The 12,589-nt window shown below is 37.2% G+C and overlaps 1 protein-coding gene across 8 annotated transcripts in view; it reads right to left on the bottom strand.

The window, feature by feature from the left end:
- The window catches only part of CIT (citron rho-interacting serine/threonine kinase), a 74,847-nt gene that overhangs the window by 36,350 nt on the left and 25,908 nt on the right, over window positions 1-12,589 (bottom strand). For 5 of the 8 annotated variants that reach the window (XM_026119024.2, XM_026119027.2, XM_026119030.2 and 2 more), the window contains exons 14-21: window positions 8,977-9,147; window positions 8,660-8,719; window positions 8,056-8,109; window positions 6,746-6,886; window positions 6,246-6,371; window positions 2,388-2,483; window positions 882-998; window positions 325-434 (exon numbers count right to left, since the gene is read on the bottom strand). In XM_026119024.2, coding sequence (XP_025974809.2) covers window positions 325-434; window positions 882-998; window positions 2,388-2,483; window positions 6,246-6,371; window positions 6,746-6,886; window positions 8,056-8,109; window positions 8,660-8,719; window positions 8,977-9,147 — 875 coding nt within the window. The remainder of the gene's footprint in view (window positions 1-324; window positions 435-881; window positions 999-2,387; window positions 2,484-6,245; window positions 6,372-6,745; window positions 6,887-8,055; window positions 8,110-8,659; window positions 8,720-8,976; window positions 9,148-12,589) is intronic. The other 3 variants (XM_026119026.2, XM_026119029.2, XM_026119032.2) reach the window with 1 other exon arrangement.

Raw genomic sequence — 12,589 nt, 5'->3', positions numbered from 1 at the left:
TGTCCCTTCAGAGGTATCTTAGACTTTAAAGTTATTAGTATTCATTTAACACATTTGGTAATGTTGCATACAGAACCAGCCTCAGGAAAGGCTCCAAAGTAAACACTGCAATACAAACACATTTTACTAGTCATGTTTGAGAAAACACAAAATAAGCATTGAATTATAACTATTTGGAGAATAAGCACATTCTTGCACCACAGATGATAAAAACAGTGGGGAGCACAACAGGCCTGTGGAAAAGAACTACTTTTAGGTTTAGAGAACAAATTTTACTGAGAGCTGTTCAGCAGCGACCAGTTGGCTAGCAGTTGCTGTACTTACATGTTCCTCTGGGTAAAAAGGCTGCTATTTGCAGCCAGTTTATTGGCCTCAGACAGTTCCACTATTCTCTGCTCCAGTGACCTAATCTTCGAATCCATGGCATTGATCATCTGAAACAGAGCAGTGTGCTTTTGAGATTGCACAAGCGAAGTGATTTTAAAGGCAATGTTTAAAAGAAAAAGTCTCCAAAACCTTGTGCAGAAACAAAAACAAATAAAAGAATAAAGATCAAATGGTGAAACAAAGGAACACCACAGATGCAAATATCAGAACCATTTACAACTGCTCTTCTACTGCTTTAATATTGAGGGCAAGCAGCTACTATATTACCTGTGCGCTACATGACTGGTACAGAGCAAGCTATCTGGCTACTTTTAAGGAATTGTTCTTGAAGATATCTTAAATTAAAACATGCCTTTTAAAATTATTATTAATCAGTAGATTTCCTGCAACACAACTCAGCAGCAATGCAAAACCTCAAATAACACTATCTTGCTCAAAATCAGTCTCAAAAGTTACTCTTAAAATGCTTTGATTTCCACTTCAGCTACACATACCGCCTTCTGTTCAGCCAGGACTTTACATTTTTCACGTGCTTCTTCTTCATGTCTTCTCAGTATATTCTCAAGTGCTTCCTTATCGGCAAGATCCTTCTTCATCTGATTTTCCAGCACCTAAGCAAAGATATTTCTCTTGTTTAATTTATTTTTGTTTCATTGGGCAAAGGAAAAAAGAAAGAAAATCATCAAGAAAAATAAGAGTGTATTAAGCAATTGATCATATCTCAAGCAAAAGCAGAGCCAACATGCAATGGCATGAAATCCCTGGAACATCAGACTCAAAAAAGAATGAAGACTGTAATGATGGAATTTTATGAAGACAGGAGCCACTGTTGACCTTTTTTTTTTTTTTTTTTTTTTTTTTTTTTTTTTTAAGACCTATAAACTGTGTTCAAGAAACATCCCAGACTAATGCAACAGAAAAGCCTGGACACCACAAGATACCAGGATATCTTCTACTGTTCCAGTGACATCCATCCCGTATTCTGAATCTCTTTCATCTGACTTCCCTACTAAACCTCTATCATATGTCCCCATTACACGAGCTCTGTTTTTCTTCTAACTTCTTTCCCAGTCCCTATCCTCTTTTCCAGTTTTTATGTCACCACTTCTCCTTTCCCAACATCTACCTCTGAGCTTTCTGTCATTCTCCTCTCATTCTTGAATAGTATCACATGCTAAAATCTGCCAGGAAACCCTCTTCTCTTTTTCCTTCATGTTTCTCTCACAGAAATTCCTTTTCTTCTCTTAAATATTACATCCTCTTAAATTTAAGGTGAAATGTAGAGGTGTAGTTCTAAGTAAACATAATTGGCAAAGAGAGCTGGAAACAGATCATGTTTACTAGAAACAAAGATCCTTACAAAATGCACTGGCTGGCTATTGTAGGTTCTTTAGAAAAATCCTTAAGTAGAGCACATTACTCTCATTTCCCAATTTGCTTTTGCAAATTTTAGATGGTGTCTATAATTCTACTTCTAACTGTTTGTTAAAGTCTTATGTTACCCTGGAAAAGACAAAAACAGAGTGGGTGTTTTATGTGGCTTCTTGGCAGATGTTACAGCTCCAAGAGAATGAAATTTCAGAAATGCTGTAGTATTTCCTGAATTTAAAACTCCCAGGTAGGCTGTGTGAATTCTCTTAAATAAATTAGAAAATCAATGGTAGGAACTGAAACCCTTTTCAAGATGTGAAATCCAAGAGCATTAAGTAGGAATTATTTAGTTAGCAGTGGTCAAGTTACAATTAACAGCTGAATTCCTATAGTTCTGACTTCCAAGGCCATGTGCTTTAATACAGTGCTAAACAGAGAATGTACGATGGCACAGATTAGAAAGAAAACTTATTCAGATTTCACTAAGCTCTCTGAATGACACCTCAGCAGTAAGGAAGCAGGAAGGCAACTCACAAGACAAAGCAAACAGAGCCTAAAGGCAACTGTTTTTCCCTGAACCCATTCTACCTACAAAAAATTGTATGTAAATGATAAAAAGATATTTTTACTTTGAGTTTTTCCTCATAGAATTGCTCCTTCTGTTTCAGCTGCAACTCCAGATGTTGTGCTGCGATCTGAGCCTCACGATGCTTTTCTTCCAGCTCCTAAAGACAGCAGGGATACATATTCAGACACACAAGGAAACAGGCAGTTCTTTATATGTGTATTGCATGTGTATCAGATGTTCATTCATTCTCTTATTTTAGGACTTCATACTATAAAATGTCTAGACTATGGCTGTCATTATGAAAAAGAATTATGAAAGCTGCACATTATCAGTTTTAAGCTTTGCATTTTGCTGCTGACCCATTTACTCTACAGCTGCAGAGACAGAAATCTTTGGTTTTGGCAATATACACCTCCACAGTAAGAACATCTGTTTTCCAATAAAATATTCCAAAGATGGGCCAAGGATGTTTTGTGACAACAAGCAGTTATAAACACTTCAGGGTTGCAGTGGCACCACAGGAAGTTCAGATATATTTTTAACAAGCTCTCTCACAGGTCTCAGTAAAGGGGGTTTTGCTATCTATGCTTTTCATTCTACACTCACAGAATGGAAATAGTATTTACTTTGCTGTATTCCTCAGATGAATGCTGTCAGGATGACCATTAATGAATTGCTTTGAAAGTAAAAAGTGCAGGATGCGATATATATGGTAGATGGTACCAGAGTATTTTTATCTACTTTATCTCACGTGGATAGTTTGAGCTGCACACAGTAAGGACTTAAATAATTCTGCATTTCAGAAGTTAGCTATTTTGGTAAGAGGAACATTTTGTTGTCTGAATATATTACTGAGAATATATCTCTAAACGTCTTTCAAGAGGACACCTCTCAAGAGCTGAGTTTAGAACTTCATGCTCATTCATTGACACATTTGACATTGCAACAATTTCTTTAGAACAACAGGCAGGTCCAGATCTATAGTTCGCTACCAGCAGGTTGACTGCTGCATAGACAAGTTCAAGTTTTGGGATGCCTCCAAGTCTCCTGTCTGCCTTTATAACTGCACAGTGCAGAAAAATTTCCTGGTATTTCTACTTCAGCATACTTCCTACTCTCTTTTCTGACCTTCCTCATCTTGAAAACATACAAAGACTTCTTTGCTTCAGTAATTGCAATAAATCCCTTTTTCCAGAGGTAAAAATCAAATAGGAAGTTCACCAGAAGTAGGTCATCCACAATGCCTATTACCCGACACTTCTGCATGGAACGGAGATTGCTGCTTTTTGCAATTGAAATATGTCTCCCAGCAACGAGAGGGACAATTTACCTCCCCCAGAAGCCCACACATTTTAGGTCCTGGCAATGAATCAGATAACCAGATCAGCACAGCAGCTTCAAAGCTACCAGCATCAGACTGCTCATATTGCAGAAGAAGCTTCACCAGTGTCTGAAGTGGCACTTTACAGCCTGTGTGGGCTTAAAAAGGTAATCTTTTACCATTCCAGTTCTCGTTTACTATTCTCTATGTAGCTCTAACTTTCAGTCATTATTACCATCATAGCAATGATCTACACTTTCAAGAAGTAACAAGTAACTTCTCTAACTTCTTTCTTAGTTTTTATTCAGTTCTCTACAGGCAGATCAGCAGGTCTTCTCAGGTACTGCTAGACCTCTAAAATGTTTCTTCTCTTACAACTCCTATATCTATCTGCTTTCAGCTTTTTCATCAAAAACACAAAAAACCCAGGATATCCTCACTCCTATGCTTTCATTCCTTCTTCCCCACCTCCTCCAAGGCCTTATGAGACTTCTGATAGAAATAACAAAGATCAAATCCAAGCAGCATCATGCTTCAGAATTAAGTGATCTCTCAAAAGCAATTCAGGCATAATACATCACAATCTTATATACTATTACCAGAAAAAACCCTCCTAGAAGAAGGGTATTTCTATTCCTGAGAGATGCTAACACAAAAAGCTCTCAGCTAGCCTATTTTCATTCATTTTATTTGCTGTCCTTTCTATACCAGGAAAAGTCAAGTGTTTCAAGAGATCGGTCTGAGGGAAAGAAGAGTAGAAGGGGACAAAAAAATTAAAAAAGTAAGCCATTACTCCATGCTCTCCAAATCAGAGCTGCAGGGGACTAGGAAAGACCCTGTAGGATTATTTCTTCAATTTCTGTTAGCCCTTTTCTATAAAATACCTTTGTATTTTCCCAATATTCTGACAGAACTCTCTGGAAATTATCTATAAAAACTGCAAAACATGTCCCATTGAGTAAAACAATTAGTAGATATTTCTGCATTCCCTTCCAGTTTTTCCTCCACCGAGAATGTAATCAAAGCCAAGCTGCAATGCCCAAATATACACAAGAGGCTTATGAAACAATTCAAAGTTTTACACTATTTCTAAATATAAAGTTGGCTCTGTGCCCAGCAAAGCCATAGTCTCCCACTTACCATGCATTCATGTTATCAAAACAATTTGAAGGAGGGAACACTATGAAAGACTAATTCTACCTTTTTTGAGAGAGCGCTCCAATGTTCTGATCCTAAAGCCTACATATGCAGCTATTACTCAGAACAAATACAGGTCATCTGTTGACTCCAAATATAATTATTTACACATTCCCATTAGGCCTCCCTCAGGTTTGTCTATACTCAGGATTCCTATCAGTAAAAAGAACCATCTTTTTGACCTTCTTGCATATCCCAACATGTTCAAAACATTAGCTGTCTTGGTAGCAGCCATTAAAGAAACAAAGCAAAGAGAAAAAGTGACGAATATCTATTCTTTTTTAGGACTACAGTTTTATCTAACTTTATTGAATGTTACATCCAAAAACCAACAGAGTAGATAAAATCCATAACACTCCTTCTGTTAAACATTAATTCATCTTCCTTCACTTTGGCTATGAAAATTAAGTTTGCACAATATGTTATCATCAGGTCTGCCATGTCTCCACAACTTCAGTGAACATTTTCTCTATATACTTTTTGTGTGTCCACTTTAAGAAACTGTCAAAAGTATTCTAACAAAACATTGCTGATGCAATGGAGCAACATAATACAAATCTATAATTCATCTTCTTGAGCAGCCTCTTTAGAGGCTGCCAGAAGGCAAATATACTGGCTTTTCTGACCCAGGACTGGAGACTGGCAGTACAATAAAATTAAAAAAATCCTTTTCCCCTGTGAACTGACACCATGGCAGTTGTAATGCAGAAAAGTTCATTACTGAAAGGGCATTAGGACACAGAGAATTCATGAGAAACACAAATAAATTTAAATATTCCACTGTAAGATTATACTTCCTGTCCCAGGGAAGTAGAAGCATTAGAAGCACTCTCTGCTTAGTTCTTAGTTCACTGTAAACTAAAGTACCAACTGACTATAAAGACTTAATAGGTTTAACAAGGAGAGAAACAAGAAAATGCCAACAGAGAAGGTATGTGGGTGAAAATGGATCTCTGACAAATACTATCTTTGGAGAAGAACAGTTTAGATGACTAATTTCACTCTGCTACAAAATGTAAGCATTTCAAGTAGATCTGACCTCTAAATTCCTTTGCAATTTAGTTTAAAAGCTAGATATTGATGCTTTTATTGTTGTAGAACCTTGTACTGAGAATGTTTTGTGTCTGAAACAAACATTAGGTAATTAATTTAAATATTACTAAGTCGACTTAAAAGCACTCCCACTGAGGCAACCAGAATTTTAAAGTAGTCTTAAGATTACAGGTACAGGAGCACTGTACCTGGAACACTCAAGCTATTTCCAGTTTGAGTGGTACATGAAACTAATCCCTTTATTCAACAATTTCCACCTTATTCTATGCAATTCTATGTCTTCTGTTCCTTTCCTACCCCTTTCTTACAAACTCTTACCCTTTATCTTTCATTTTCACCTCTGCTCACCAGAATTTTTTCTGCCATCTGTTGAATCTGTTGAGATTTAGTCTGAATATCTTCCTTAAGACGGTTTTCTCTTCGTTCAACAGTCTCTAACCTCTTCACTTGATTCTCCAGAGAATGGCGCCGTTCCTGCAGAGCAATTATTAATTGCCTTTTAGGCTAACCAACTTTGGATTATCATACAACAATAAGTAGCCTCTGGAAAAAGTCCGCTGAAGCAACCAGTATGTGGTTGTCTTTTAGTCTGAATTCTTCCTCATGCATCAAATCCCTTATCTTAACCACATGTCCATAGTGAGTCCTCACTGAAAATAAAATTAGCCTCTCTGAGTTCTCTTCAGAGAGATATATTTTTTAATTAAAAATGGATTAACGTCTAACATCACTTTCCTACGAAGTGTTACTATAGGAGTACATGCTATTCACAGTCATCCAGCTGAGGGTTCCTAAAACCAAACACATCCCCATAACTAATTTACTCTAGACAGACATTCTCCAATCACCTCTGCTTCAAGCAATTTCTTCTTCATGCTTTCATTCGAATCTTCCCGATTCTGTAGTTTCTCCAACTCTTTCTCAGCTCTTTCCTTTGCTTGACGGATATTCTGAAGAAGTTCAGTTGCTTCAGAGCTAGCTTTCACAGCCTAGGCCCAAAGGGGAAAAAAAAAAAAAAAAGTATTACAAGAAAAACATACACAAAAACTTGCAGCATGAAAATATCATAACCTCAAGATGTTCAACATCCTGAATAAAATTGCTACAGAACTTTGGTCTAACAGTCTAAAATTAAGACAATCTACAACTACCATGGGAACCCGAATTCTAACTTCCGTTAGATGATTCATTCCTGTTTGACAAATACTTGGAAATCCAAGAGAACTACATGTTTGTCTTCTGTACCAGAAGTTTCTGTTGTTTCTGTGTACTGGAGATAAACTCTAGCCCCAAATTCAGCTCAAGTGCCTGAAAAGGGCTCACAAAATGTTGCTAAAACACTAGATTTACCAACAAATAATTTCTTAGAATTAATGAAAAGAAGGGGAAAAAAAGGTAAAACATGATTTTTTGGAATATTAGAAGTATCATTTCTACATAGTTAGGCCTCCCTATATATACTCCAGATCGCTAATCCTTAAGAAAGCCCTCTTTAGTAGGAGGCCCAGTTTGAAAAAGCTCTCTGCTTTGACAAACCCTTTGTTTTCTGCTAAAAAAACCCAAAAGATAAGTATACTGTCTAGAACAAAGGATTTTCCATATCGTTCTTACAGTGCCTTCTTAAGTGACGGACCGATCACAACTACAAACATTAAATATTATGTGCTTCCTTCAGCTTACATTGCTAAGGTTTTTTATTTCCGTTGTGAACCCTTACTGTTCAACCTATTTACTGTGAATAACTGAATTGGAAAGTGATTTTGCAATTAAAACAGTATACTGGGAGACTTAACTGAGTCCAACTTATATTTTAATAGTGAGCTGAAAAGATCTGAGCCCTGGTCTTCAAAAGCAAGAGACCAGTGCATTGCACACAGTATACCTAAACTGGCCTTTCAAATTAGAATTTCTCTACACTACTCCAGTTCTGACTCAGCTTCATTTGTAAAAATAAACACTGTTGACATGTCTCAAGAGCAAAAAAGCGTATTGAGAACACCAATGATTTCAGATACCAGCTCCCACCCCCTTTTCCCTATCATCCCCCATGCTATGACTAATTCTATTTTTGAGTATGAAACAAAGTGCATCCCTCCCCTACATTAAGGTTTCACTGGAAAATCTTGTGGAAAATTCATTTTCATCACTCAGACGTTACCTTTGTCAGCTTCTCCTGCAGCTCCTGGATTTTGGCCTGCTGCTCTGTATTGATCTACAGTTAAATAGAAAGACAGGAGAAAAAAGAATGGTAAAACCCAAAAGGAAAAGAAATTCTCTGTATTTACGATACTATATTTATTTTAATTCACTTCTCATAATCTTTCTTTCTCCGTATAAATTCCAACCCACAAAAATGTTCCTGTGCAAATCTGCTCCCATTTTACTAACTTTTCATGTTTTGGTTACCAGGAAGACTTCCCAGCATGACAGAGCAATATTCAGAATTCTTTCTGTTTTTCATTTGCTATTCTTTATTCATAAAGAAAACTGTTACGTATTACTAACCTAACTCCAAACACAAATTACATGTAATGGCTCGGCCTGTGTCCAGCTTCTGAACACAATCATTGTGAACAGGATGGTCAGACAGCGCTTTAAATGAAGTCAGAAAGAACAGTGAATCCCACAAAGAAAAACACACACAGGAAAAAAAAAAAGGATGCCAGGGTATGCATGCCACTGACTAGCAAAAGTCACTCTTGGTTTCTGTCCATGATACAAAAGACTGAGGAAGCAGGCTCAAGGGCATTAAAGTAGCATACCTTCTCCAACTTGGAATACAAGTCTCCTGCTTCAGTTTTTCCTTGATCTTTAGCCTGTAACTTAAATATAAAATACATAACTCTCAGGAAAAGTTTTAGGATGTTGCACTTCTATTCAATCACCACCCCATACAGTCACAATGCAAGCAGTTACACAAAGTACAAACTAAGTCGTTTGAAGTGTACAATTTAGAGCTATTTTGCATCAGTTGTACAAGCCACACCCATCTTTAGAGGACTTGCACACAACTCATGCGTGTGTACAACAGCACTAGAAATTCAAGCACACGCTCTCTCTCCCTTGAAGCCTAAACTACCTTTTGCAGTTTGTTGTGACTTTCAGTAGCTTTACGTTTGAATTCTTCAGCTGCCAGTCGGGACTCTCTCAACTCCGATTCATAAAGATCACTACGCCTGCGAGCCGAAATAAGATCCTCTTCTAATTGATTCATCATCAACCTCATTTCTTCTACTTGAGCTTGATACTCCTGTGGTTATGGCGGAAGGGAAGGAAAGGATATTACATTTTAGAGGCAACAAGGGAAACACATAGAGCAGCAGATCCCAGAACACCAATTGTGGGCAAGAGACACAAAGTAAGAACATATTCAGAAGAACAGTAAAGTACAAAATAAACTGACGACAGCTAAAAGAATAACATATCCACAGTATTCTCTTTTGATTTTTGCCATTTTCAAGACAATATCTCCTAAAAGATGTACAATATAGTCAAAGCATTGATTTTTTGAGAGTGGCTTCACTACAAAAACACACACATACGTCTAGATGCAAATGATAAAAATTCCTTAAGTGTTCTTATTTCTAAAACACAAATATGCTTTTGAATTGATACCTCTACTAAATTCCCAGCTGCTTCCTCAATATATATTTTCTCAGGCTGATAATATGAGAATTACCACAGATCTGCACAGTTGGGATAGAAGGAAAGAAGTAGGGGAGAGCATATTGTGGCTTTTAGCCCTTGGTTATTTTCTCTTGACAGAATTAAAACAGAACATAGTACTCTGCAAGGGAGACAACATAATATCAAATATTAACCTATAAGAACTGTCTGAAAAGCATGTTTCCTATAGAAAATATTTGTCTACATAGGCAGAAATGATGATGCCCCATCCAGGACATTAGGAAGATAAGAGATTTGGATGGGGAAGGTGGGGGGGAAAAAAAAGCATTTGAACTGAAGATATCAATGAGATTGGTTATTCAAGCTGAGACTGACTCATGAGATTGCTTCTCTTATCTTCATTAGAAAAACAGAATTAAATTATGATTATTTAGCATTTAATAAGCCCTGTAAGTATACTTCCTTTTCAAAAAATTACTTTAAACAAAAAAGAAAGTATTTTATATGAAGCAAAGAACAAGTAGAAAATACACACATCGAGGGCTAGGACAGGGAGGGGTAGTAGGACCACCTTTCTCAGCATTTTAGTATCTTGTGATACTCCTGACTACCCCCCCATATTTAAAAGCATAACTTTTCTGTCTCATGACAAACTCAAGTTTGTCCTCACTCCTTGACAAGTGATCCCATGAATACTGAACCTAATGTCATCCAGCAATTCTCTAGCAACACGAAGAGCTTCTGCTGCTTTTTGAACATGATGGACCTTTAACAGACTGCTTTCCTATCCATTCCTGAGGCTAAGGCAGAATGGCTCTTTGGTTCATGATCCCCGAAGTGATTCTCCAGTTCATAAGGCAGACTGGGGACCTCACTCTTTCTGGCCAGGCTCTCTATGGGTGAGCTTATTTTCATGCTGGAAGGAACTACAGCCTTTTCTATCAAGTCAGCACACGTTAGCTCAAATAATCTTTTCATACAATCACATCTGTGAAGAAAAAGGCAGAACAGTTTGAAGCAATACATGTTCCGCTCAGAAATCATCATTTGTGAAGACTCTTCCACAACACTTAACTCTTTTATCAGCAAACACTTGATCAAAGAATTACAAACATGACTTCAGTTGCTAGTGTCAAAATAAGTATTTTGGAGAGCGAGGAGAATGGGGAGGGAGAAAAGAGGGAAGAAGAGGAGATAATTAATAATAGATCAGTTTTTCTTGTTTCTTCACGTTTTCGAGACTATCTTGGAACAAATCTCATGATCAGGTCAGAGCAACAGGCCACATCACTCAAGTAGACAGAGAACACTCCTTCTGGCATATTAAACTTAGCACACCTCAAATGGGTAAATGAACACATGCATCAGAAGCAAAAGTTGGTCATAGTTTAAAAACATAGTTTAAAAACTAGATGTGTTTAAGCACAGACATATTAACGGCTTGGTCAGGGCATATACCTGAAGCAAATGACATCATGGTAGCTGCATACGAACAACAGGCCTTTTTAAAAAAATAAAGATCCAGATTTGTACTGACCAGAACCCATGTTAAAAAAAACCCAAAAACCAAAAAAACCCCTCTCTGCTATTCAAGTACCTCAGCACAAGCTGAACCTGCAGTCCTACCCTGAAAATATCAAATGCCTAATGATTGTTTTGGAACTCTGATTTGCAGTTAACATAACTGGTTCTCTCTCAAGCTTTGGCTATTCAACAGCAAAACTCTAAGGCACACTTCCACCTCACCTCCCCGTGCCCTCTGCCATAAAAAATAATGATCCAAGTCTTTTCTGGCTGAGATCCACCCGCTGCTATGAGTCAGCACAACTGTCCCAGCACGTTTTACGCAGCGTTCCAGCACATGGATTTCGGACACACCAGAAGACCCCCAGATACAAAAATCTGCAGCGTATTCCAGATTCATATGCTGACCTAAGCAGCACTTTAATAGCATGAATCTTACGCAGAGTTAAAAGATTCCAGTACATTTACCCTAGTGCACTTTGATTAAATTACTGGCACTACTTTTCCTCTGTCAAATGAGTCTGTACATTTTAAGAATCTCTTTGTATTTATCGTTACCAAAAGTGTTCCACTCTTCAATATTTAAAGCAACTTTGCTAATGAAGCATTAGACCCCAGTGTAACGGGCTTTAGATCCCTTGCATTACATAAAACAACCATCCAAAGGAATGCTGTAGATGTCTACAGAGGCCTGCTACATCCAGAGGGTTGTTTTTGCATTTCATTACTTTTTACATAAGAGCTGCTCATGTCTTGAGAATTATCAGCAAGGTTTCTGGGCTTGTCTCAAACACTATGAGATTAGTCAGTCAATGTTTGTAAAGCACTTTGAAGATGAAAAAAAGCAGATAATTGCAAAGAATTGTTTAAACTCCATAGCAAATTTCAATTTCTTTTTCTCAATATAATGTGTTGCTATTAATCCACAAAACTGAATGGATTCTGTCTTGCAGACTATTTTTAATCCTAGAAGTGTCCACATTTGTTACCATATTTTCATTTAATTTTGACATTTTTTTCCTTATGAACTCTATGGATTAATGAATTCTCAACATTCTTCTGGTGGGAAAAAAATTATGAACATCTACTTCACAAGGATATTAACTCAGGGAAAGAAGAGTTAGGGGCCACAGATTCTATTCTGAAAGACTACTGAACATTTTAAATGATCAGAAAAGAAAAAAAAACAAAATTAAAGCTAGCTCAGTTCTCTTGCAGGTAAAGATTTGTAAACTTGCAGCAGAAGTTAACTGTAGTTAAATATGTTGAGTCTGACCATTTACAATGGATAGTTTTTCCTAATGCAGCATATTACTAAAGTATTGCAACTTTCTCCTATATTGGCTTTATAGACAACGTACCTTCATGAACAGGAAAAGAAAAACTTAATGTTTGGAGTTTGTGATTACTTGCAGTATACACAGAAGCTGCAATTTTGTCTCATCTCATTTTGTTTAAGAAACCACATGAAAACACAGATTGAGAGTCATCACAGCCCACCAACACAAAATGCAGTTCTGGCAACAGAGCCACCCTGCTCC

The sequence above is a fragment of the Dromaius novaehollandiae genome, chromosome 17 (genome assembly GCF_036370855.1).
Source record: "Dromaius novaehollandiae isolate bDroNov1 chromosome 17, bDroNov1.hap1, whole genome shotgun sequence".
Classification (NCBI taxonomy): domain Eukaryota; kingdom Metazoa; phylum Chordata; class Aves; order Casuariiformes; family Dromaiidae; genus Dromaius; species Dromaius novaehollandiae.
The sequence above is the reverse complement of the archived record's forward strand: the minus strand, read 5'-3'. Positions and strand labels throughout refer to the sequence as shown.